Source organism: Rhinopithecus roxellana, chromosome 7 (genome assembly GCF_007565055.1).
Source record: "Rhinopithecus roxellana isolate Shanxi Qingling chromosome 7, ASM756505v1, whole genome shotgun sequence".
NCBI classification, from domain to species: Eukaryota; Metazoa; Chordata; class Mammalia; order Primates; family Cercopithecidae; genus Rhinopithecus; species Rhinopithecus roxellana.
In genome coordinates this window covers 23,578,229-23,606,020 of record NC_044555.1, presented here as the reverse complement: position 1 = coordinate 23,606,020, position 27,792 = coordinate 23,578,229, and the positions used below count along the sequence as shown (strand labels likewise).

Below are 27,792 nucleotides of genomic sequence, written 5' to 3'. Positions count from 1 at the left end.
ATAAAAAAAAACACACCTCTACATTTTAAAAACAAAACAAACAACTTATTTTACTAATTAAAACATTTCATAACAGAAAAGCAACTTGGAAAACAGAAATCTCAGCTCAAGGGCAAAGGCAAACTTTTGAGGAAGAGGGTGGCCCGGAATCAAGGGCCAACAGCAGGTAAGTGCTAGGTGGTGGAATCATGGGGAGAGGTTTCAAAACTACTCAGAATGTTGGTTAATGGCTGGAACTTTGGGAGACCTCGCAGGTAACTACTGGGCAAGCAGCCCATTCACAAAGTGGGTAGACGTTGATTCCTTCTGTGGGTCTCAGAGGATGCTCATAGAGGGTCACGGCTCAGGCGGTGTTGCAGGGTGAGCTGTGCTCTCTATTTCTGCCTGCTCTTCTGGAGGGACAGGGCTCAGAGCATAAAACTCAGGCATCAAGGCACGCCTAAGGCTATCAGGGCTAGGAATCGAGATAGATCTCAGGCCCAGAAACTCAGGGGAAGGGGAAGAGGGGCTTAGGCCAGGAGACCTACTCGGGGAGCAGGAGGAGTTGGAAGCATAGGAGGAGGAGCTCTCATCCCACTGCTGAGGGATGGGAAGGAAGAACCTCCCAGGGGGTGAGGGTGAGGAGGCACGCATACGGACTGCATGCCAAACAGGCGGGGAAGCACGGCTTGGGACCTCATCAGGATCAGGAGAGCCTGATCGGCTCTGAAAGGCAAGCCTTCGTAAGCCAGCCCCACTGGAAGGATTCTCATCAGCTGGCCCAGACAGAGAGCGGCGGCTGAGAAGGGCTGAACTTCGCTGGGTGGAACGGCTCCGGAGGCCAGTGCCTGGCGTCGTGTTGGTGCTGCGATGAGCGGGATCTGACCTTGCTGTGCGGCCGCGAAGGGCAGGGCCTGGCGCAGATGTGTGGCCTCGGCGGGCAGGGCCTGGCGCAGAATCGCGGTCTCGGCGGGCAGGGCCTGGCGCAGATGCACGGTCTCGACGGGCAGGGCCTGGCGCAGATGCACGGTCTCGACGGGCAGGGCCTGGCGCAGATGCACGGTCTCGACGGGCAGGGCCTGGCGCAGATGCACGGTCTCGACGGGCAGGGCTTGGCGCAGATGCACGGCCTCGGCGAGCAGGGCCTGGCGCAGATTCAGGGCTTAGGCGAGCAGCGTCTAGATGAGTGGCGCGGTATGGAAAAGCAGGGCCTGGCTGGGCGGTGCAGCCTCGGATCATAGGGCCTGGACCAGATGCACGTCTGCGGAGAGCAGAATCTGCCAGGGTGATGCGACTTTGGCTAGCAGGCCTTGCCTCAGATGCGTGGCTTAGGAGTGCAGGGCCTGGCTGGATTGCCTGACTCGACGTAGAAGCCCCGGAACCGGGATGGCTGCTGGGCCGGAACCCTGGAGAAGATGGCGGCAAAGGCCCAGGAAACAGACGCCGCCCTGGGGGCTTCTGAGCCGGGGCAGCCTGGTTGCGGCATGGCTGCTTCCTACGACGGCTGTTCTGGGGGTTCTTGGTCTGGGCCAGGTGCTCGTCGCCGTGGCCAGTGGCCTTCTGGGGTCCCACAGCGGCCTGGCTGCCCCCCTCGGGCACTACACACCCAAAGACTTCGTGAGGACTGCGACAGTCCCGGAGGTCAGAGTGCCTCTCCCTCCGCACAGCAGCTATGATTGGCAGCCCCGAGGCCTCATCGGTGATGAAAATGGCGGCGGAGGTGGTGGCTGCAGTGGAAGAACCGGCTGTGCTGCTGCTCAGAGTGGCGCCGCCCGAGGGAGATGCTTGGCTGGAGACTGTGGGGACGGAAGCAGCAGGATCTTGATTCTCGGTCCCGCAGGCATCCCCGGAGGCAAGGGCGGCTTTGTTGTTAAGCCCTCCCTGCACCTTGTCCTGCTGGTGCTTCTGCTCCTTCTCCATGTCTGACTGGGTCGCCATAACGCCAGATTCTCCCTCGAGAGTGAGGAGCGCAGTGCTACTGCTGCCTGAGGAGAGCGCGAGCTGGTAGAGCAAGAAGGTGGGCGGAGCTTGGCCAGTCCTCGACTCTGATTGGCGAGCTGGACGTCAGATGACTCCTCTCTTCCCGGGAGCCGTCCAATCCGGAACCGTGCAACCCAGAGCCAGATGCCTGTCGTCAACCGGCAGTGTGTGCTCCAGCCCTCTGGGGTCAACCCTGGCCGGTAGGTCAGTGGTGTGAATCTCCTCTCCTCACACAGGGCCCCTAAGACACATGTTTGTGTATGTCCACCCCTAAGACACGTGTGTGTGTTCTACGTGAACGATTTGAGTGTGTGTGTTCTACATGAACGATTTGAGTCACCCCAAATCGTGGCTGAGGCTTAAGTGGTCATTTGAAAGAAATGCCACACTGGCCGGCAGGTTATATCTCCTAGCCAGGTGTCCCTCCTTGCACCCGGTCAGGAAAATGAACCCAGACACGATGCCCGAGGGGACCATCCTGGAACTCCTCCAGGCATCTAGATGACCCCATGTGGGGTCTGGTGGGTTTTAGGGTTGTACAGAGGCCTGAAGGTGAGAAGAGGGATGGGGCCCACACCGTCTTGGCTCTGGATGTTCAGCACTGCTGCTTCCCTCAGGTCCCACACACAAGAGGGGGATTTAGAACTTTCCAGTCAGATGCTTCTCCCTGCCTTTTCCCCCAAGGCACAGTTTGGGATTGCTTAAGGATGACACCGTCCTTAAATATTTGTATGGGCTGCCTAGTAATCCGCTGATAAACATATATTAATTTATTTAGCGTGGTCTCTAGCTCCTATTAATATAAATATGCTGTAATGTACAGACTTGAAGTTTAATATTTGGCCACTCATTTTTAGTCATTATTTATTACAAAAGGTGTCATGTTCAGTACTCAAAACAGAAAAGCAAATGTAAGGAAACTACACCTAAATCCTCACACGCCCATGGGCAAGTGCTGGAAATTTTTACTTAGACGTTGATAGAAAGGCCATTCATACATATTTAATAGTTTTTAAACTTTTTTATTTTATGAAATGGAATAGTTTCTCCATAGATACTGCGTTGTAACCTGCTTTGGGTTCCAAAAAGCACACTTTCTATGTCAGTAAACAAATTTCTACAAGGCCACTTTAAATTACAAAATACTCCATTTATAGAAGCAGCTTACATTTTCAAACATTCCCATATTGGCCACCATTTATGCTGTTTCCAGCATTTTACATCATTGTGAGACACATCCTTCTCATTAAAAATTGTTCATATCTTTAAATGTGTCATTGTGGATAAATTCCCAGAAGAGAAAATTCTTGGTACAAGTCTATGAACATTTGTAATTCTTTTAATTAATTAATTTATTTTTGAAGTGGGGTCTGGCTCTGTCTCCCAGGCTTGATCTCAGCCCACTGCAACTTCTGCCTTCCGGGTTCAAGCGATTCTCCTGCCTCAGCCTCCTGAATAGCTGGGACTACAGGTGCATGCCACCATGCCCAGCTAATTTTTTGTATTTTTAGTAGAGGCAGGGTTTCACCATGTCGGCCAGGCTGGTCTCAAACTCCTGACCTCAGGTGATCCACCCGCCTCGGCCTCCCAAAGTGCTGGGATTACAGGCATGAGCCACTGTGCCCAGCCACATTTGTAATTCTTTGATTAAAAATATTGACAAACTAGTCTCCTGAATGTTGCTGTTATAATATTTTGAGCAGAATAAAATTGGATATTTAATGGAATTGGTGAAAAATTGGGCTGAAATGCAACTCAAAAATAGAATGGAATGCTATTTGGAGTGTTAAATAATATAGTATGGAAAATGGATTTGAAATGGTATGCAGGATGGGATGAAATGGAGACTGCAATGGAAACTTGAATAAAATGGGGAGTAGAATATGGGTTTGAACAAGATGTAGAATGGAATATTAGAAATTTAATGGAATTTAATGGGAAAATGAAATGGAACAGAAAATGGAAACAAATATCTAATGTCATATGGAATAAAAGAAAAATATATGAGAAAAGGAATGAGTGCAATACAGTATGAAATAAAATATTAAAGAAAATAAAAGGAAATCAAAATTGGAAGGAATATAGAATGGAACAAAATGTGCAATGGCCTGAAATAAATGGACTATGAAATATGCAGTATAGATTTTTAAATACCGGAATAGAATGCAATTTAGAATGAAATACAGAATATGGTTTATGAAGGATGGAATAGGAATTCAATAAGAATGGAATGTGGAAAACAAAATATTGATAAAATACAGGATGGACATAAATGAAGAAGAAAAATGAACAGAATGTGTCTGCTCATCATTATTCCACAACTTAGTGTCATGAAACAACATCCATTTTAACATTTCCATGGATTTTGTAGAGCTAGAATTCAGATGGTACATAGTAGGGATGGATTGTCTGTGTTCCTTGATGTCTGGGACTTCAGCTGGAAACTTGAATGGCTGTGAGATCATGAGGGAAGAACAGCAGTAAATGATGAATCCTATATTTTTATGGATGGTGGTGCCACTTACCGAAACAGGGAAACCTTGCTCAGTTGAAAAGATCAGGAAGATGGTGGGAATCAGTGATTCTGTTATGACCATGTTAACTACTATTCCCTGTATAGTTGAAATTTTGGGGTATAAACCCCACTTATAGCTATTCTCTTTGTTCTGTAGGTCAACTTTCACCAGTTTTATGGATCCACTTTTCCTCTTGGGAGTCATTTCAATCTATTCCCTGAGAGTTTTCCTCCTTTCTTGAATCTCCGTGGGCCTTAGTCATGGTCCCTGACATAGTAATAATTAAAATGCTCCTATCTATCCTTGCTCTCTTTAAAGTAATACATATGTCTTCTACTTATTGTTTTGCTATCCTCAAAGATCTCAAACTTTAAAGAAGCCCCTCTTTTTTTTTTCTTTATTATACTTTAAGTTCTAGGGTACATGTGCATAACGTGCAGGTTTGTTACATATGTATATTTGTGCCATGTTGGTGTGCTGCACCCATCAACTCGTCAACACCCATCAATTCATCATTGATATCATGTATAACTCCCCAATGCAATCCCTCCCCCCTCCCCCCTCCCCATGATAGGCCCCAGTGTGTGATGTTCCCCTTCCCGAGTCCAAGTGATCTCATTGTTCAGTTCCCACCTATGAGTGAGAACATGCGGTGTTTGGTTTTCTCTTCTTGTGACAGTTTGCTAAGAATGACGGTTTCCAGCTGCATCCATGTCCCTACAAAGGACGCAAACTCATCCTTTTTTATGGCTGCATAGTATTCCATGGTGTATATGTGCCACATTTTCTTAATCCAGTCTGTCACAGATGGACATTTGGGTTGATTCCAAGTCTTTGCTATTGTGAATAGTGCTGCAATAAACATACGTGTGCATGTGTCTTTGTAGTAGAATAATTTATAATCCTTTGGGTATATACCCAGTAGTGGGATGGCTGGGTCATATGGTACATCTAGTTCTAGATCCTTGAGGAATTGCCATACTGTTTTCCATAATGGTTGAACTAGTTTACAATCCCACCAACAGTGTCAAAGTGTTCCTAATTCTCCACATCCTCTCCAACACCTGTTGTTTCCTGACTTTTTAATGATTGCCATTCTAACTGGTGTGAGATGGTATCTCATTGTGGTTTTGATTTGCATTTCTCTGAGGGCGAGTGATGAGCATTTTTTCATGTGTCTGTTGGCTGTATGAATGTCTTCTTTTGAGAAATGTCTGTTCATATCCTTTCCCCACTTTTTGATGGGGTTGTTTGTTTTTTTCTTGTATATTTGTTTGAGTTCTTTGTAGATTCTGGATATTAGCCCTTTGTCAGATGAGTAGGTTGCAAAAATTTTCTCCCATTCTGTAGGTTGCCTGTTCACTCTGATGGTAGTTTCTTTTGCTGTGCAGAAGCTCTTTAGTTTAATTAGATCCCATTTGTCAATTTTGGCTTTTGCTGCCGTTGCTTTTGGTGTTTTAGACATGAAGTCCTTTCCCATGCCTATGTCTTGAATGGTACTACCTAGATTTTCTTCTAGGGTTTTTATGGTATTAGGTCTAACATTTAAGTCTCTAATAAAATTGACAGACTGCTAGCAAGACTAATAAAGAAGAAAAGAGGAATCAAATAGATGCAATAAAAAATGATAAAGGGGATATCACCACCGACCCCACAGAAATACAAACTACCATCAGAGAATACTATAAACACCTCTACGCAAATCAACTAGAAAATCTAGACGAAATGGATAATTTCCTGGACACTTACACTCTCCCAAGGCTAAACCAGGAAGAAGTTGAATCCCTGAATAGACCAATAGCAGGCTCTGAAATTGAGGCAACAATTAATAGCCTACCCACCAAAAAAAGTCTAGGACCAGATGGATTCATAGCTGAATTCTACCAGAGGTACAAGGAGGAGCTGGTACCATTCCTTTTGAAACTATTCCAATCAATAGAAAAAGAGGGAATCCTCCCTAACTCATTTTATGAGGCCAACATCATCCTGATACCAAAGCCTGGCAGAGACACAACAAAAAAAGAGAATTTTAGACCAATATCCCTGATGAACATCGATGCAAAAATCCTCAATAAAATACTGGCAAACCGGATTCAGCAGCACATCCAAAAGATTATCCACCATGATCAAGTGGGCTTCATCCCTGGGATGCAAGGCTGGTTCAACATTCGCAAATCAATAAACATAATCCAGCATATAAACAGAACCAAAGTCAAGAACCACATGATTATCTCAATAGATGCAGAAAAGGCTTTTGACAAAATTCAACAGCCCTTCATGCTAAAAACGCTCAATAAATTCGGTATTGATGGAACGTACCTCAAAATATTAAGAGCTATTTATGACAAACCCACAGCTAATATCATACTGAATGGGCAAAAACTGGAAAAATTCCCTTTGAAAACTGGCACAAGACCAGGGATGCCCTCTCTCACCACTCCTATTCAACATAGTGTTGGAAGTTCTGGCTAGGGCAATCAGGCAAGAGAAAGAAATAAAGGGTATCCAGTTAGGAAAAGAAGAAGTCAAATTGTCCCTGTTTGCAGATGACATGATTGTATATTTAGAAAACCCCATCGTCTCAGCCCAAAATCTCCTTAAGCTGATAAGCAACTTCAGCAAAGTCTCAGGATACAAAATTAATGTGCAAAAATCACAAGCATTCTTATACACCAGTAACAGACAAACAGAGAGCCAAATCAGGAAGGAACTTCCATTCACAATTGCTTCAAAGAGAATAAAATACCTAGGAATCCAACTTACAAGGGATGTCAAGGACCTCTTCAAGGAGAACTACAAACCACTGCTCAGTGAAATCAAAGAGGACACAAACAAATGGAAGAACATACCATGCTCATGGATAGGAAGAATCAATATCGTGAAAATGGCCATACTGCCCAAGGTTATTTATAGATTCAATGCCATCCCCATCAAGCTACCAATGAGTTTCTTCACAGAATTGGAAAAAACTGCTTTCAAGTTCATATGGAACCAAAAAAGAGCCCGCATTGCCAAGACAATCCTAAGTCAAAAGGACAAAGCTGGAGGCGTCACACTACCTGACTTCAAACTATACTACAAGGCTACAGTAACCAAAACAGCATGGTACTGGTACCAAAACAGAGCTATAGACCAATGGAACGGAACAGAGTCCTCAGAAATAATACCACACATCTACAGCCATCTGATCTTTGACAAACCTGAGAGAAACAAGAAATGGGGAAAGGATTCCCTATTTAATAAATGGTGCTGGGAAAATTGGCTAGCCATAAGTAGAAAGCTGAAACTGGATCCTTTCCTTACTCCTTATACGAAGATTAAGCCCCTCTTTTTAACTCCATTGTTGCCTTCAATATCCTCTCCTTTCTCTTTGCCTCTGTTCCATTTAAAAGTATATATGTATCTATGTGCTCATTAAAAAAATCTGATATAAATGATGAATTGATGGGTGCTGACAAGTTGATGGGTGCAGCACACCAACATGGCACAAGTATACATATGTAACAAACCTGCACGTTATGCACATGTACCCTAGAACTTTAAGTATAATAATAAAAAAAAAAAATCTGAAAGGGTGGTTTTTCATTCTTTTCATACTTCATCTTCTGAATGGTTTCAGTGAGCATATATCACTCTTGTACTAAGCAAATATAGCTACTGTATTTCTGAAAAGAATTATGTTCAATCAGGTTTTAGGCTATTATAAGAAAACAAGCTCTCATATATACTACTGGATAAAATTATAAATTCATAGCACCTTCCAAGATGAAAATTTGATGATATGATGATACATATAAAAAGTCTTATATGAAATGCGTAATTCCTCTCCAGGCATGAATTCTAAAAAAAATTACTCATATATCTTCACAGTTTTATATGCTCAAAGGTGATTATTATAGTATCAATTATTTTTAAAAATCTGAAACCACATCAATTTCCAGGAGAATGCTAGACGCCTATAGAATAAACTTATATAGGATGTTACAGGATGTTTTTGAAAGTTTTTTTTTTTTTTGAGACGGAGTCTTGCTCTCTGGCCCAGGCTGGAGTGCAGTGGCGCGATCTCGGCTCACTGCAAGCCCTGCCTCCCGGGTTCACGCCATTCTCCTGCCTCAGCCTCCGAGTAGCTGGGACTACAGGCGCACACCACCACGTCTGGCTAATTTTTTGTATTTTTAGTAGAGACGGGGTTTCACCGTGTTAGCCAGGATGGTCTCGATCTCCTGACCTCGTGATCCGCCTGCCTCGGCCTCCCAAAGTGCTGGGATTGAAAAATTTTTAATGTCATAGGAAAATGGCTACGAGATTAAAAAAAACCGTGATGTACTGTATCTACTGATCTATATTTATATGTTTATTTTTATATCTACCTAGTTATTAAAATTTTGTTCACCATAGTACAGTTGTTGTTCTCAGCTAGGGGCATTTTGCCCCACAGGGGAAATTTAAAAATGTCTGAAGAGTGCCATAATTGGGGAGGAGGAGTTCTACCAGCGTTTAGTGTATAGGCATCAAGTTTGCTGCTCAACTCCTTCAATGCACAGGAGAGCCTCCAACAACATAGAATTACCTGGTCCAAAATGCCAGTTGTGCGAAGTCCGGCAAACCTTGCAGTACGGAATTTAGATAATTTAGAAAAGTTTAAGATAATTTGAATCATAAGCAATTTTACCAGTGATTGATAACTATTTTTAAAAGTCTATGTACATATTAAATATTCTGATATTTTTGTATTTTATAATCAACAGTATATTTTTGAAATAAACTAAGCCATTTAAAAAATTCATTATTCCCGAATAAGCCACAAATATCTTTCACATATTAAGCATACTACTCATTGCTTAATAATTTACTGTTTGTTTGTTTTTTGAGACAGTCTCGCTGTGTTGCCCAGGCTGGAGTGCAGTGGTGCAATCTCAGCTCACTGCAACCTCCGCCTCCTGGGTTCAAGTGATTCTCCTGCCTCAGTCTCCCGAGTAGCTGGGATTACAGGTGTTTACCACCATACCCAGCTAAATTTTGTAATTTTTTTTTTTTTTTTTTTTTGAGACGGAGTCTCTGTCGCCCAGGCTGGAGTGCAGTGGCCGGATCTCAGCTCACTGCAAGCTCCGCCTCCCGGAGTTTACGTAAACCTCCCGGGTTTACGCCATTCTCCTGCCTCAGCCTCCTGAGTAGCTGGGACTACAGGCGCCCGCCACCTCTCCCGGCTAGTTTTTTGTGTTTTTTTTTTTTTTAGTAGAGACAGAGTTTCACCATGTTGGCCAGGCTTATCTGGAACTCCTGACCTCAAGTGATCACCTGCCTCTGCCAGTGCTGAGATTACAGGTGTAATTTTTTTTCTTTTTTAATGAGACCAAGTCTAGGCTGGAGTGCAGTGGTGTGATCTTGGCTTACTGAAGCCTCCCCTTCTCAAGTGACTCTCCTGCCTTAGCCACTTGAGTAGTTGGGATTACAGGCGTGTGTGACCATGCCCAGCTAAATTTTTGTATTTTTGGTAAAGATGGGGTTTCACCATGTTGGCCAGGCTGATCTTGAACGCCTGAGCTCAAGTGATCTGTCCGCCTCAGCCTCCCAAAGTGCTGGGATTACAGGCTTGAGCCACCATGCCTGGCCTGATTGCTAAGAATTTATAAAATTTAAGATCTGTAATTTCAGCTCATTTAGATGGAGGAATATTCCACAATTATCAATCCAACAGAGATGTTCAAACTTATAATAAAATCATTAATGTCTAAATATTTACATATGTGGTCAAAATAAAGAAAAACTGATTTATAACACAGTGTAGCTGATATATAAATAGTAGTATGGACTAACCAGGTCGTAGTAATTGCACTACCATTCCGGTGACCGGTTTGGGAATAGGCATTTCCCAGTTGCAGTCAATAAGATATGGATGCTTGTATTTTAGGGTTTTGGGGGAAAGGTTTCTCAGCTCTTCAAAAAATAAAAGACACAACATGTTTTTTACATTAAAAAATTAAAGAATATATATCAAATGTTAGAATAAATGAATTTGGTATACTCACTGGACATAAGGTCAGTATTACACAATGGAATTGTATTTCCACATATTAGCAGTAAAAATTATAAAGAGAAAATTTTAAAATTTCCATTTCCTATAGCATCAGAAAATATCAAATAACTAGGAACAAATCTAATAAAAAATTCATAAGACCTTTGTCCAGAAATCAACATGACATTTCTTAAATAAAGAAGCCCTACATTAATCAGAGATATGTCATGTTTGTAGATTAGAATATTATGAAAATTAAATCAGAGAAAATTCTCATCCAAATAGTCTATGTATTCAATGCAATGCAAATCAAAATCTCAACAGATTGTTTGAAAATGTAAATCAGCAAACTGATTCTAAAATATGTATGGATATCAAAGATCTAAGAATAGCCAAAGCCATCCAGAAGAAGAAATTTGAAGAATTTTCAGTCAGAAAAGCCATAATCATTAAGATAGTATGATTTGTGTACAATAATATTTTGTTATGCAGGAATAGATAAAGATATATATGTTTAGATAAAGATAGCTAAATAGACCAATTAGACAATAAAAGAGTCCACAAACAGACACACACATATGATCACCTCATTCACAACAAAGATACCAATGCAGTGCTCAGGGAGAAAGATAATCATTTAAGTAAGTGGAACCAGACAAATTGGATATCCAGCCATATAGAAAAAATAACTTTGGCTCCTAACTTATGCCATACACAAAAATGAGTTCCAGAAGATAAAGCCTCTAGAAAAATAATATACAAGCATATCTTGATGACCTTGGGGTAAATTATATCTAAAACACAAGAACCACTAATGGTAAAGGAAAACATTAGCTACAAATAAACATGTATGCATGCACACATTCAGAAAACATTTTATGTACAGAATAAAGAATAAAAGTAAATGCAGTTAAACACAGGCAGAATATTTCAACAGGTACTTCACAAAATAGGATATTAAACTGACAAATAACAAAGACTGCCCAAAATAAGTCATCAAAGACATGCAAATTAAAATCACAAGAAGACACTGGCAAACATCTACCAGAATAGCTAGAAAGACTATCAATATGAGGAGCTGGGGAGGGTATAGAGGAACTGAAACTCTAACTGCCGGTAGGAGTGTAAATTTGTACCCTTGGAAAACTGGGAGTACCTATTAAAGCTGAATTTATGCATTTTCTATAACCCAGAAATTCCATCTATATTACTTTTCTATCCCTGAGTAACAAATCACCACAAATTTAATGGCTTTAAACAATGGCCATTTATTTAGGCTCCCAGTTCCATAGGTTTACAAGTACTTTGTTCAAGTCTCACAGAGTGAAATCAGCCTGTGCTATTGGTCAGTGAGTCTGTGTTTCTGTCTGGAGACTGAGGAGGAATATATTTCCAAACTCATTCAGGTAATTGGCAGAATTCAGTTCCATTTTTAGCTTCTAGAGGCCTCATGCAGTTTCCTGCCACATAGAGCTCTACATATTCCTTCTCACACTTTCAATCTCCCAGGAAGGGCTCAGGCCATCTTAAGGGCTCACTTACTTAGGTCTGGCCCACACAGGTCAACCTCTGTATTTTGAGGTTCACTGATTTGGGAGCATAATTCATCTGCAAATTCTCTTTCCCCATATTGTGTAACATAATCACAGGAGTGGTATCTCATCATATTCACAGGCCATTCTTATACTCAAGAGAAGTTCACATAAGATCAGAGGTCATTAGAGGTCATCTTAGAATTCTGCCTGCCTCAGCAGTCATTCAGTCTTTCCCACATACAAAATACATTGCCCTCTGGCCCTCAGTGATCCAGTCTTTCCCACATACAAAATACATTCAATCCACCCCACAGTCTCCAAATTTCTTTGTATTATAGCATCAGCTTAATTCCAAAAGCTCATCTCAATTTCATCATCTGAATCATGAACGGATGACATTCCTGGGTATGATACTATCCAGTAAAACTCCTAGGGCAAAATCCCTCTTCAACTGTGGACCATCAGCACTAAAGTGACAAGCTATTTTCCCCAACACCACCACATACAATGATGGGACGGGCACAGGATAACATCTCCAAACATTCTGTTTTATATGGGAGAAAATAGAAGGCAGAAAAGAGTTAGGAGTTCCAAAGCAGTTTGGATATCCAGCTGACATCTACTACCAGTCTGTCCAAGGCAATTTAGGCTATCCCTGTCATGCATCTCAAAATTCTTCCAGCCTTTGCTTACTATCCAGTTCCAAGGCCACATCCACATTTTACGGTGTTTACAGTGACTACACCTCACATCCAGGTATCGAAATCTCTAGTGGCTTCTATTGGTGTGAAACACATTGCTACAGTCTTAGCAGCTTACACCAACACTCATTTATTAGCTCACAGTTGTGTAGGTCAGAGGTCTGTGTACCGTGTGACTGATTTCCCTGCTCAAGGTCTCACAGGGTGAGATGCTCTTGGACTTCCTGTGTTCCTTTCTGGATCTCTGGGGAAGAAGCCCTTGCAGACCCATCTATGTTGCCAGCTGAGTCCAGTGCCCTGTAACTGTAGTACTGAGGCCCCTCCATTCTTTTGCTGGCTGTCAACAAGGGGCAGCAACTCATCACCTACAGGACTTCTGCAGTTCCTTGTCATGTGGCCCCCTCCAAATGCTCTCTCATGCTTCGAATCTCTCAGCAAACGTCTGGGCCCTTGTAAGTGCTCACCTGATTAGGTCTGCCTCACCTACTTTAAGGGCAACTGATTTGTGACCTTAATTATATCTGCAAAATCCTTTTTGCCATATGAAATAACATAATCATAAAAGTAAGATCTCATCATATTTACAGGTTCCACCTACATCCAATGGAAAGAGATTATACCAAGACAACAGTCATTGGAGATCACCGTAGAATTCTGCTTACCACACAAGTATATATCCAACAGAGATACATAAACTTGTTTTTCAAAAGACATGATAAGGATGTTCACAGTGGCATTATTGGAAATAGTCACAAAATAGAAACAATCTAAATACATATCAACAGTTGAATGAATAAATTGTGGTACATTCATACAATGGAATACTATTTAGGAACAAAACAAGCAAATATCCCTACATGCAACACAATATACAGATCTCAAAAGCATTCATATTGAGCAATAGAAACCAGGCATAAAAATGTAAATAATTTATAATTCTGTTTGTATAAAGTATAAAAAGCTGGCAAAACAATTCTATAGTAACATAGGTTAGAATAGTGCTTAACCTTCAGGGGTAATGACTAGGTAGGGGTATAAGTTGCTGGGGTGCCAGTAAAGTTCTATATTTTGGTCTTACTGGTTGTTACATCCATGTATTCACATTGTAAAATGTCACCAATTTGTTGTCCCTTATGATTTGCACAATTTTCTATTTAAATGTTGTATTTCAATGATAAAAAAGATAAAAGAAAAAAATTGTATGAAAGGCAAGAAGAGTTGATGGAAATATGATTCAGACTCACAATCCCTTATGGGCAAGTCTAACATCCAAAATGCTTTGAAAAACATACTTTTCCTGACTCATTTATCCGTAAAACCTGATTTGAACTGACATGATGCTATTTGTAATCTTTAGATCTTGGAGTGAACATTTGTATGTTTCACTACAGAAATATCGTTGTATTAGGTTCCTCAGTATTACTACAGGCCTTGACATGGATATTATGTATGTACGGGAGACAAATTCTGAACCATTTGGTCCCGAGAGTTTCACAGAAGGGATTGTGGATGTGTAGTAGTCGAGAATTTTAGTGGACAAGAACTTAGAATGACTGCAGAGTGCATCAGATTGATTGAATTTATTGAATTCTTTGTTCAGCACCTCAGATGACGGATTTTTCTCCTTTGACCTATTGATACAATGGATTAATTAAAATATTTCTTAATATTATGCCATGCTCTCATGACTAGGAAACTACCAGGATATGACAGATTTTTATATACTGTTGAGGGTTAATTAAAATATTTCCTAATATTACATCATGCTCTCATGACTAGGAAACTACCAGGATATGATTTTTATATACAGTTGAATTTTATGGACCCAAATTTTATTAATAAAAAATTAAATATAAGTTAATAAGTGAGAGAGATCCACATCTTTCTTTGTGTGTAGTGAACTATATTTGCCAGGTTTTGGAATCAGAGTTTAGACTTCCTTCATTAAACAAATTCGGAAGATTTCTGTCTTGCTTCTAGCTTCTAAACAACTTTTTTATTGGCTTAGTGATTTGTGATTCCTGAAAAGAATTGAAACATTGTATTCAACTCTCCTTGTATTTTTATCAGTAATTTTGGTTCCCAATCCTAGTGGAAGAGTAACACTATTTTTTCTGATAAAGGCATGGCTATTCAAAAATGTGTAGAGGGAGAGAGGTATACGTAACATCAGATGGATTTGTGAGACTGTGCCAGTCCACCACTTACTTAGTGCATGACTTTCAGCAAGTTACCTAATCTTTTGAGCTTTAGTGTCTTCATTGGGGAAATGGGATTATAGTCCCTTTCCTTGCATTGTTTCCTCTAAATTTTGTGAAGTGCAATTTAAAAATTATTACTTAAGCCAACTAATGTTCAAACAGTAACATTTGGATCAAGAGTAAAATGTGCACTTTAATTTACAGTTACAACTAATATTAACAAGTGGTAATAACTGTTTTAGGAATTGTATGTATTTTTGAGCATTTATTTAATCTTGAAATTAAGGTTGGTATTTTACGTATTTTTCTATGTAGAATTTATATAGATTATTTCTACATAAAATGCATCACTTACTCTTTAATTTTCTCAAAATATTATACATACATGATCTTAAAAGTTCTTAAAGAATAATAATACTAGCCTTTAATAAAACCAGAAATCATTTGATTCTAAATCCATACTCGCCCCCACTCCTGCTCTGGCTCCCTGAGAAAACTTCTTTCAACTTTTTTTCTGTTTCTCAGGCATTTACCATGATATTTCTAAATCATAGGCTTATATCGATTGTAGTATATTGCAAAAATGGTGACAAGCGAGACTTCTGGTTTCAGCTCTTTCATGTAAAGAAGCTGGAAATTGTCACCCCATCCCCTTCTTCCAGCAAGAAAAAGCTGAACAAATTGAATCAATGGCTTTAAAAAATACTTATCAGAGAAATGAGGTTGCAGGGTAAGCCGCTACTTTGAAAGACAGACCAAGGGCGTCACTGAAATGGCAAATTTGCTGAATTGCTTCCGGCGGAATGTGGACTAGCATGAGAGTAAGGGGGCCTCTACATGTTCATGGGCTTTACCTTTAGGAAAATGTTCCCTTGTCCAGGCAGTGAGGGGTGACGCCGTACACCCGGTGTCAGACACAGCTGTGTGGCAACTCTTCACCCCACACCTGCTGCAGAAACTACGCAGCGCGGGTGTGTGTTGGGTCGGTGATAATGCTTTGATGCTCTCTGCGCCCTGGAGGAGCGTGAAGCCGGAGGTTGCTAAGTGGAAGTGCAGGTGCTGCTGCTTCTTGCACAAACTGCAGTTGTAATCCAGGATTCACGGGCCTGTAGGGGCTCAGACTTCAAATTGAACCGCGCCTCGGCAGCAGCCACAGGTGTAATACACGAGGCCAAGGTACCACAAGGTGTCCAGCAGGGCCTTGGCGGCGCCCTAGCAGCTGAGGTTCAGCCGCTGCGCGCCCAGGTTCATCTCATTGGTGGACGCCGCGGGCCTGCGAGTTCGGAGCGGTGAGTGTAGCTGTGGGTCTTTGGGGCCGGCTCGCTAGCCTACCAGCTTCCTTTCGGTGATGCTCTTTGCTACCGCCAGGCTCCTGACCCCGGTTTGGACAGCAGGCCGCCGAGCGCCCCAGGCGCCCGTTACAAAGGTGGCTGCGCAGAGGGTACAGCAAGGGTGGGGGAGGGGAGCAAGCAGAGGAGGGATCCCTGGGTTGCTCTTGGTTGCGCGGTTGGGTGGCGGTTCCGTTTCTTACTCTGCCCTTGGCATCCTCAGCCATGAACATAAATGCGGCCAAGTCGTGGCTCTGCAGCGTGTGCTGCGCGGGTGTTGTTTGCGGGGAGGGGAGTTTCCGGTTCTAAGAACTTACTGGGCTGTTTATTTGTCTGCACTACCAAGATTGGCCACTTGTTGAAAATGGGTCCGGGAGACCCTTCCATTTATCTTAAAATGACAGCTTTACTGGTGTAACATGTTGGTAAACTGTATTTGCAGCCCCTTCTCCCAAGAGGTATTTTTACATTGTCCACACATAGGTATGGAGATTGCCTGTGCTGCCGTCCTTGTGTGCGTTGGCATTACATACCCAGAGTTTCCATGCTCATTCTGTTACATACCTGCCCTGTAACCATGGAAATGACTCCGAAGTTCTCTGGTTCCTAGTAATCTCATATTTTAAAAAAGGGAATAATATATCCCAGATGCAGTGGGGAGTAAATGCAAGAATTTATTTGAAATATTTAATACAGCAGAAAGGAATTGGATATATTATATATATGTATATATAAACGTATTATTTCTAAACTTTTTTTTTCAATAAGTTTTCAGTTTTTGTTGGATTTATTTTTTGTTTTCGTGCCAAGATTCAGGAAGTGTTCTGGTTGCTGGATGGGTAAAAGCCAACGTAACTCGATCCTTTTCCTCAAGCATCTCACAGTCTTGTGTGGTAGCCAGACACACATAAAAATTACACAAAAGGGCTTAAAGTGAAGAATTATAAGTCTTTTAGGAGTATGATGAGAATGCGTAGAGAAACACAAAGAGAAAAGCTGCAGACTGAGATGGACTGGGGATGAATGGTCAAAGAAGAAACAGGAAACTTGAGAGAGCTGTCTCCTTGTGAGTGTAAGGCTCATCTGTTTTTGACAATTCCACTAATCTTTGAGTTCACATTCTTGGTTCTTTCAGCGTAACCCAGAATGACATCTATGCCTTTCATCTGTAAAATAACAAGAACGGTGGGCTCTGGGAACACAGACTAAGACCCCTTAACCACAGCCAGAGGTAGGTAGGCAGGATCAGCATAGGCTCCTCTCAGAGGACGTGATTGTGAAGTAGATACTATTATTATCCCAATTTACAGAAGAGTCGTCTGAGAGCCAGAGAGTTTATGTAACTTGCCCAAGGTCTCACAGCAAGGCAGAGGTGGAAACCGTTTTCAACCCCAGGTCTGTCTGTCCCCAGTGTCTCATGCAGTTTTCATTACCTTGAGCTCACCCTTAGTGACAGTGTCATTCATTTTTATTCTCAACTGCCAGTTCCAGGCACTGCTTGCCTCGGAATTGTTAAAAAAAAAAAAAACGCTGAATACAGTGAAGAAACGTATTGTAAGACATCTTCCAAGGAAAAACCCTAAATACTGATGCTTTATTGGAAACAATGACTTAAGTGATAGGACCAGGATTAGAATGCAGGTGTGTCTTATCTGACTCTGAAGCCTATGTTATTTTCACTACATGTGTTAATGCATAATGTTAAATCCTCTTTTGTTTTTCTTTAGTGATGCTGAAAATTCACCAGGATTGAGTAAGATTTTTTTTTTTTTGAGGCGGAGTCTTGCTTCGTTGCCCAGGTTGGAGTGCAGTGGCACGATCTTGGCTCATTGCAACCTCCACCTTCTGGATTCAAGTGATCCTTGTACCCCAGTGTCCCAACTAGCTGGGATTACAGGAATCCACTAGCATGCCAGGCTAATTTTTGTATTTTTAGTAGAGACAGGGTTTCACCATGTTGGCCAGGCTGGTCTCGAACTTCTGACCTCAGGTAATCTGCCCACTTTGACCTCCCAAAGGAGGGATTACAGGTGTGAGCCATCATGCCTGGCCTGAGATTTTTGTTTTAAGCAGAGTTTTAGAATGATATTTTAGTTATCAGAATTTATTTTTCCTACCTCAGCTACACTCTAGTTTCTTCGTAAAAATGTGTAAATGTTCTATATTTGACATATATCAATTAATGGTAACAACTATCATTTACTCATCCACTGTATATGCTTTTAGTACCTTTGAAATAAGTAGTATTATCCCTATTTTATGTAATAATTGCTAACTTTAATAACTATTTAACATTTGCATAGTGCTATTCTATCAGGTTTCATCCCAATTTAATCCTTCCAGAAGCTCTAAGAGAGATGAATTATTACAAAGCTTATTTTTCAAATGAGAGAACTGAGGCACAGAGAGGGTCAGAAAATTTCTTATGGTCACACTAGAAGTTAGTAATGAAGCTGATATGAACCCAGGCAACCTGACCCTGAAGTCATGTGTTTATCTCTCCCATTTACTGACTTATAAGTGCACTATGAGTCAATTCACTACATGGAGGAGGACATAGGAGCTTGGCCAGGCCCCTCTGCTATGAAGTTGGCAGCAGAGATTCAAATCCAGGTATGTGTGATTCTAAATCACACATAATCTACTCCCCTTGTTCCTTTCCCTGAAAATCATTGCCCCTTCTATTTCATTGACACCGTACAGTGAGAAGATGTTTGTTAAACACTTTACAGTACAGTGAGGCTTAGAGAGGAAAATCAGAGAAATAGTTCTGACCTGAAAGCTCTCACTATCTAGTGGGAGAGACAAACACATAGACAATTTTATTAGAGTGTTGTAAATGTTATGGTAAAGGAAGACTTTTTGGAAGAGATGGCACTTCAGTTATGTGTAAATGGATAAGCAGATGGTTTAAGGGATATGGGGGTAATTCAGACAAAAAAGAATCGTGTGAGCAATGGCTCAGAGGTTATAAATAGAATGGTGTATGGGTGAAGGGGGCTACAAACACACGTGTTAAATGTGAATGGAAATAGTGTAGGGAGATGATTTTAATGAGATTAGCAAGAGTAAGATTATGAGGACCTTTGAATGCCGTGCTAAGGACTCAAAGACATATATTGTGTCACCTCTGTTGTAACCTTCCTTCCCAATTCCTATTCTTGGCATCTCAGAACTTCCTGAGGCTTGATAGAACAGAATATAAGAGGATGATATTTTTGGTTCCTAGAGGGTAGGGTGGGGAAGGGCATCCAGAAGGAGTGAGCCAGCAGACAGGAGAGAGTATGGGTAGGGACTACATAATGGAAGGGTTTATATCAGTGTGTCAGAGAAAGAAGATGCAAGAAAGAGATTGGTGATTTATTGAAATCCTCAGTGCTGGCTTCATCCTTATTCTGAAGGTCCCACGATGCCTACAGAAGTTCTAGGCTTCACATCTGGTGGGTATGAAAGGAGTATATGTGTGTGTACATATGTAAGATAGAATGAACCTGAAGCTAAGTCTGATTTCTAGATCTAGATTGGTGTAGAGTGAAAAATAATTGGCTATAGTGGCATAGGAACCAGACGGTGGGGTGGGGGAGAGCTAACTTACACTTAACATATGTGTATCTATAGTTTTCCCATTAAGAGCATGAGACCAAGGTAAGTCCAGTGTTCAGAAGGGAATTGTCGGTGTTTGTTTCCCTCCCTGACCAACCAACCATCTTTTGACTTATGCATTCTTTTAGTAGATATAGTAAGTCTTGGTTGTGCTCTGATCTGGAAGCCAGTCTTAATTTTTTCAAGTAAAGATACATAAATTTATGCAAATCATAAGTGTACAAGCTTACGGTTTTTCTTTTTTTTAATGTTTAATTGTTGTGGGTACATATTAGGTATATATATTTATGGGGTACATGAGATATTTTGATACAGGAATATAATGCATTATAATCAAATCAGGGAAAATAGAGGATCCATCACCTTAGGCATTTACCCCTTCTTTGTGTTCCAATCCAATTATACTCTTTTAATTATTTTAAAATATATAAATTGTTGACTGTAGTCATTCTGTACTATGAAATTATTCATTCTTATTCATTCTGTCTATGATTTTGTCCCTATTTACCATTGGCACTCACTCATTCCCACCCACTACCCATCTCAGCCTCTGGTAGCCATCAGTCTACTCTCTATCTCACAATTGTTTAAGTTTTTAGCTCCCACAAATAAGTGAGAACATGCACAGTTTGTCTTTCTGTGCCTGGCTTATTTTACTTCACATAGTGACCTCCAGTTCTATCCATGATGCAAATGACAGGATCTCATTCTTTTTTATGGCTGAATAGTACTCCTTTGTGTACATGTACCACATTTTCTTTATCCATTCATCTGTTCATGGACACTTAGGTTGCTTCCAAATCTTGGTTACTGTGAATAGTGTAGTAATAAATATGGGAGTACAGGTATATCTCTTTGATATACTAATTTCCTTTCTTTGGGATATATATCTAGCAGTGGGATTGCTGGATTATCTGATAGTTCTATTTTTAGTTTATTGAGGAATTTCCACACTGTTCATTATAGTGCTTGTACTGATTTACATTCCCACTAACAGTGTATGATGGTTCTCTTTTTTTTTTTTTTTTTTTTTAGCTTTTAGTTTTCTTTATTGTGGAAGATTTTTTATTTTTTTATTTTTTTTATTTTTATTTTTTATTATACTTTAAGTTCTAGGGTACATGTGCATAACGTGCAGGTTTGTTACATATGTATATTTGTGCCATGTTGGTGTGCTGCACCCATCAACTCGTCAGCACCCATCAATTCATCATTGATATCATGTATAACTCCCCAATGCAATCCCTCCCCCCTCCCCCCTCCCCATGATAGGCCCCAGTGTGTGATGTTCCCCTTCCCGAGTCCAAGTGATCTCATTGTTCAGTTCCCACCTATGAGAGAGAACATGCGGTGTTTGGTTTCCTCTTCTTGTGATAGTTTGCTAAGAATGATGGTTTCCAGCTGCATCCATGTCCCTACAAAGGACTCAAACTGATCCTTTTTTATGGCTGCATAGTATTCCATGGTGTATATGTGCCACATTTTCTTAATCCAGTCTGTCACAGATGGACATTTGGGTTGATTCCAAGTCTTTGCTATTGTGAATAGTGCTGCAATAAACATACGTGTGCATGTGTCTTTGTAGTAGAATAATTTATAATCCTTTGGGTATGTACCCAGTAGTGGGATGGCTGGGTCATATGGTACATCTAGTTCTAGATCCTTGAGGAATTGCCATACTGTTTTCCATAATGGTTGAACTAGTTTACAATCCCACCAACAGTGTAAAAGTGTTCCTATTTCTCCACATCCTCTCCAACACCTGTTGTTTCCTGACTTCTTAATGATTGCCATTCTAACTGGTGTGAGATGGTATCTCATTGTGGTTTTGATTTGCATTTCTCTGATGGCGAGGGATGATGAGCATTTTTTCATGTGTCTGTTGGCTGTATGAATGTCTTCTTTTGAGAAATGTCTGTTCATATCCTTTGCCCACTTTTTGATGGGGTTGTTTTTTTCTTCTATATTTGTTTGAGTTCTTTGTAGATTCTGGATATTAGCCCTTTGTCAGATGAGTAGGTTGCAAAACTTTTCTCCCATTCTGTAGGTTGCCTGTTCACTCTGATGGTAGTTTCTTTTGCTGTGCAAAAGCTCTTTAGTTTAATTAGATCCCATTTGTCAATTTTGGCTTTTGCTGCCGTTGCTTTTGGTGTTTTAGACATGAAGTCCTTGCCCATGCCTATGTCCTGAATGGTACTACCTAGATTTTCTTCTAGGGTTTTTATGGTATTAGGTCTAACATTTAAGTCTCTAATCCATCTTGAATTAATCTTCGTATAAGGGGTAAGGAAAGGATCCAGTTTCAGCTTTCTACTTATGGCTAGCCAATTTTCCCAGCACCATTTATTCAATAGGGAATCCTTTCCCCATTTCTTGTTTCTCTCAGGTTTGTCAAAGATCAGATGGCTGTAGATGTGTGGTATTATTTCTGAGGACTCTGTTCTGTTCCATTGGTCTATATCTCTGTTTTGGTACCAGTACCATGCTGTTTTGGTTACTGTAGCCTTGTAGTATAGTTTGAAGTCAGGTAGCGTGACGCCTCCAGCTTTGTCCTTTTGACTTAGGATTGTCTTGGCAATGCGGGCTCTTTTTTGGTTCCATATGAACTTGAAAGCAGTTTTTTCCAATTCTGTGAAGAAACTCATTGGTAGCTTGATGGGGATGGCATTGAATCTATAAATAACCTTGGGCAGTATGGCCATTTTCACGATATTGATTCTTCCTATCCATGAGCATGGTATGTTCTTCCATTTGTTTGTGTCCTCTTTGATTTCACTGAGCAGTGGTTTGTAGTTCTCCTTGAAGAGGTCCTTTACATCCCTTGTAAGCTGGATTCCTAGGTATTTTATTCTCTTTGAAGCAATTGTGAATGGAAGTTCCTTCCTGATTTGGCTCTCTGTTTGTCTGTTACTGGTGTATAAGAATGCTTGTGATTTTTGCACATTAATTTTGTATCCTGAGACTTTGCTGAAGTTGCTTATTAGCTTAAGGAGATTTTGGGCTGAGACAATGGGGTTTTCTAAATATACAATCATGTCATCTGCAAACAGGGACAATTTGACTTCTTCTTTTCCTAACTGGATACCCTTTATTTCTTTCTCTTGCCTGATTGCCCTAGCCAGAACTTCCAAGACTATGTTGAATAGGAGTGGTGAGAGAGGGCATTCCTGTCTTGTACCAGTTTTCAAAGGGAATTTTTCCAGTTTTTGCCCATTCAGAATGATATTAGCTGTGGGTTTGTCATAAATAGCTCTTAATATTTTGAGGTACGTTCCATCAATACCGAATGTATTCAGCGTTTTTAGCATGAAGGGCTGTTGAATTTTGTCAAAAGCCTTTTCTGCATCTATTGAGATAATCATGTGGTTCTTGTCTTTGGTTCTGTTTATATGCTGGATTACGTTTATTGATTTGCAAATGTTGAACCAGCCTTGCATCCCAGGGATGAAGCCCACTTGATCATGGTGGATAAGCTTTTTGATGTGCTGCTGAATCCGGTTTGCCAGTATTTTATTGAGAATTTTTGCATCGATGTTCATCAGGGATATTGGTCTAAAATTCTCTTTTTTTGTTGTGTCTCTGCCAGGCTTTGGTATCAGGATGATGTTGGCCTCATAAAATGAGTTAGGGAGGAGTCCCTCTTTTTCTATTGATTGGAATAGTTTCAGAAGGAATGGTACCAGCTCCTCCTTGTACCTCTGGTAGAATTCAGCTGTGAATCCATCTGGTCCTGGACTTTTTTTGGTGGGTAGGCTATTAATTGTTGCCTCAATTTCAGAGCCTGCTATTGGTCTATTCAGGGATTCAACTTCTTCCTGGTTTAGTCTTGTGAGAGTGTAAGTATCCAGGAAATTATCCATTTCTTCTAGATTTTCTAGTTGATTTGCGTAAAGGCGTTTATAGTATTCTGTGATGGTAGTTTGTATTTCTGTGGGGTTGGTGGTGATATCCCCTTTATCATTTTTTATTGCATCTATTTGATTCCTCTCTCTTTTCTTCTTTATTAGTCTTGCTAGCGGTCTGTCAATTTTGTTGATCTTTTCAAAAAACCAACTCCTGGATTCATTGATTTTTTGGAGGGTTTTTTGTGTCTCTATCTCTTTCAGTTCTGCTCTGATCTTAGTTATTTCTTGCCTTCTGCTAGCTTTTGAATGTGTTTGCTCTTGCCTCTCTAGTTCTTTTAATTGTGATGTTAGAGTGTCAATTTTAGATCTTTCCTGCTTTCTCTTGTGGGCATTTAGTGCTATAAATTTCCCTCTACACACTGCTTTAAATGTGTCCCAGAGATTCTGGTATGTTGTATCTTTGTTCTCATTGGTTTCAAAGAACATCTTTATTTCTGCTTTCATTTCGTTATATACCCAGTAGTCATTCAGGAGCAGGTTGTTCAGTTTCCATGTAGTTGAGCGGTTTTGATTGAGTTTCTTAGTCCTGAGTTCTAGTTTGATTGCACTGTGGTCTGAGAGACAGTTTGTTATAATTTCTGTTCTTTTACATTTGCTGAGGAGTGCTTTACTTCCAATTATGTGGTCAATTTTGGAATAAGTGTGATGTGGTGCTGAGAAGAATGTATATTCTGTTGATTTGGGGTGGAGAGTTCTATAGATGTCTATTAGGTCTGCTTGGTGCAGAGATGAGTTCAATTCCTGGATATCCTTGTTAACTTTCTGTCTCGTTGATCTGTCTAATGTTGACAGTGGAGTGTTGAAGTCTCCCATTATTATTGTATGGGAGTCTAAGTCTCTTTGTAAGTCTCTAAGCACTTGCTTTATGAATCTGGGTGCTCCTGTATTGGGTGCATATATATTTAGGAGAGTTAGCTCTTCCTGTTGAATTGATCCCTTTACCATTATGTAATGGCCTTCTTTGTCTCTTTTGATCTTTGATGGTTTAAAGTCTGTTTTATCAGAGACTAGGATTGCAACCCCTGCTTTTTTTTGTTCTCCATTTGCTTGGTAGATCTTCCTCCATCCCTTTATTTTGAGCCTATGTATGTCTCTGCATGTGAGATGGGTCTCCTGAATACAGCAGACTGATGGGTCTTGACTTTTTATCCAGTTTGCCAGTCTGTGTCTTTTAATTGGAGCATTTAGTCCATTTACATTTAAGGTTAATATTGTTATGTGTGAACTTGATCCTGTCATTATGATATTAACTGGTTATTTTGCTCGTTAGTTGATGCAGTTTCTTCCTAGCCTCGATGGTCTTTACATTTTGGCATGTTTTTGCAATGGCTGGTACCGGTTGTTCCTTTCCATGTTTAGGGCTTCCTTCAGGGTCTCTTGTAAGGCAGGCCTGGTGGTGACAAAATCTCTAAGCATTTGCTTATCTGTAAAGGATTTTATTTCTCCTTCACTGATGAAACTTAGTTTGGCTGGATATGAAATTCTGGTTTAAAATTCTTTTCTTTAAGAACGTTGAATATTGGCCCCCACTCTCTTCTGGCTTGTAGAGTTTCTGCCGAGAGATCTGCTGTTAGTCTGATGGGCTTCCCTTTGTGGGTAACCCGACCTTTCTTTCTGGCTGCCCTTAAGATTTTTTCCTTCATTTCAACTTTGGTGAATCTGGCAATTATGTGTCTTGGAGTTGCTCTTCTGGAGGAGTATCTTTGTGGCGTTCTCTGTATTTCCTGAATTTGAATGTTGGCCTGCCCTACTAGGTTGGGGAAGTTCTCCTGGATGATATCCTGAAGAGTGTTTTCCAACTTGGTTCCATTTTCCCCCTCACTTTCAGGCACCCCAATCAGACGTAGATTTGGTCTTTTTACATAATCCCATACTTCTTGCAGGCTTTGTTCATTTCTTTTTCTTCTTTTTTCTTTTGGTTTATCTTCTCGCTTCATTTCATTCATTTGATCCTCAATCGCTGATACTCTTTCTTCCAGTTGATCAAGTCGGTTACTGAAGCTTGTGCATTTGTCACGTATTTCTCGTGTCATGGTTTTCATCTCTGTCATTTCGTTTATGATCTTCTCTGCATTAATTAGTCTAGCTGTCAGTTCTTCCACTCTTTTTTCAAGATTTTTAGTTTCTTTGCGCTGGGTGCGTAATTCCTCCTTTAGCTCTGAGAAGTTTGATGGACTGAAGCCTTCTTCTCTCATCTCGTCAAAGTCATTCTCTGACCAGCTTTGATCCGTTGCTGGCGATGGGCTGTGCTCCTTTGCAGGGGGAGATGCGCTCTTAGTTTTTGAATTTCCAGCTTTTCTGCCCTGCTTCTTCCCCATCTTTGTGGTTTTATCTGTCTCTGGTCTTTGATGATGGTGACGTACTGATGGGGTTTTGGTATAGGTGTCCTTCCTGTTTGATAGTTTTCCTTCTGAAAGTCAGAAGGACTGTCTGTTGGTCTGTTGGAGATTGCTTGAGGTCCACTCCAGACCCTGTTTGCCTGGGTATCAGCAGCAGAGGTTGCCGAAGATAGAATATTGCTGAACAGCGAGTGTACCTGTCTGATTCTTCCTTTGGAAGTTTCCTCTCAGGGGTGTACTCCACCCTGTGAGGTGTGGGGTGTCAGACTGCCCCTAGTGGGGGATTTCTCCCAGCTAGGCTACTCAGGGGTCAGTGACCACCTGAGCAGGCAGTCTGTCTGTTCTCAGATCTCAACCTCCGAGTTGGGAGATCCACAGCTCTCCCCAGAGCTGTCAGACAGAGTCGTTCGCGTCTGCACCGCCCCCGCTGTTTCCCCTGTTGGTCTTCAGCTGTGCGCTGTCCGCAGAGGTGGAGTCTACAGAGACAGGCAGGCTTCCTTGAGCTGCTGTGAGCTCCACCCAATTCGAGCTTCCCAGCGGCTTTGTTTACCTACTTAAGCCTCAGCAATGGCGGGCGCCCCTCCCCCAGCCTCGCTGCTGCCTTGCCGATAGATCTCCGCAGACTGCTGTGTTAGCAGTGAGGGAGGCTCCGTGGGCGTGGGACCCTCCCGGCCAGGCGTGGGATATATTCTCCTGGTGTGCCTCTTTGCTTAAAGCGCCTTATTGGGGTGGGAGTTACCCGATTTTCCAGGTGTTGTGTGTCTCAGTTCCCCTGGCTAGGAAAAGGGATTCCCTTCCCCCTTGCACTTCCAGGTGAGGCGATGCCTCGCCCTGCTTCAGCTCTTGCTGGTCAGGCTGCAGCAGCTGACCAGCACCGATTGTCCGGCACTCCCTAGTGAGATGACCCCAGTACCTCAGTTGAAAATGCAGAAATCACCGGTCTTCTGTGTCGCTCGCGCTGGGAGTTGGAGACTGGAGCTGTTCCTATTTGGCCATCTTGCTCCGCCCCCCGATGGTTCTCTTTTCTCTATATCCTTGCCAGCATTTATTGTCTATCTTTTGGGGAAAAAAAGCCCTTTTAACTGAGATGAGATGATATCTCATTGTAGTTTTGATTTGCATTTCTCTGATAATCAGTGATGTCGAGCAACTTTTCCTATGCCCGTTTGCCATTTGCATGTCTTCTTTTGAGAAATGTCTGTTCAGATCTTTAATTGGATTATTACACTTTTTGTCATTGAGGTGCTTGAGTTCCTTATATATTCTGGTTATTAAGCTCTTGTCAGATGGATGGTTTGCAAATATTTTCTCCCATTCTGTGGGTTGTCTCTTCACTTTGTTGATTGTTTCCTTTGCTTTGCAGAAGCTTTTGAACTTGATGTGATCAGATGTGTCCATTTTTGCTTTGGTTGCCTGTGCTTGTGGGGTATTATTCCAGAAATCTTTGCCCAGTCCAATGTCCTGGACAGTTTCCCCAATGTTTTCTTTTAGTAGTTTCATAGTCCAAAGTCTCAGTTTTAAGTCTGTAATTCATGTTGATTTGGTTATTGTATATGGTCAAAGATAGGGGTCTAGTTTGATTCTTCTCCATATGGATACTCAGTTTTCCTGGCATCACTTATTGAAGAGACTGTCCTTTCTTCAATGTATACTATGGCACCTTTGTTGAAAATGAGTTCACTATAGATG

General features: G+C 41.2%; 1 protein-coding gene and 1 long non-coding RNA gene across 2 annotated transcripts in view; one reads left to right on the top strand and one right to left on the bottom strand.

Annotated features, from left to right (window-relative positions):
* Window positions 1–29: 29 nt before the first annotated feature.
* Window positions 30–2,051, bottom strand: EZHIP (EZH inhibitory protein). The gene has a single exon (XM_010386972.2). It carries the CDS (start codon window positions 1,915–1,917, stop codon window positions 337–339), a length of 1,581 nt encoding a protein of 526 aa, XP_010385274.2. The 5' UTR covers window positions 1,918–2,051; the 3' UTR covers window positions 30–336.
* Window positions 2,052–16,115: 14,064 nt separating this feature from the next.
* Window positions 16,116–27,792, top strand: part of LOC115898722 — a 105,686-nt gene continuing 94,009 nt past the window's right edge. Inside the window, exon 1 of the long non-coding RNA XR_004058410.1 lies at window positions 16,116–16,217. This is a non-coding gene — a long non-coding RNA (uncharacterized LOC115898722). The remainder of the gene's footprint in view (window positions 16,218–27,792) is intronic.

Coding starts and splice junctions, on each gene's coding strand:
- EZHIP (XM_010386972.2), bottom strand. CDS start 1,917: ATGGCGACCCAGTCAGACATGGAGAAGGAGCAGAAGCACCAGCAGGAC.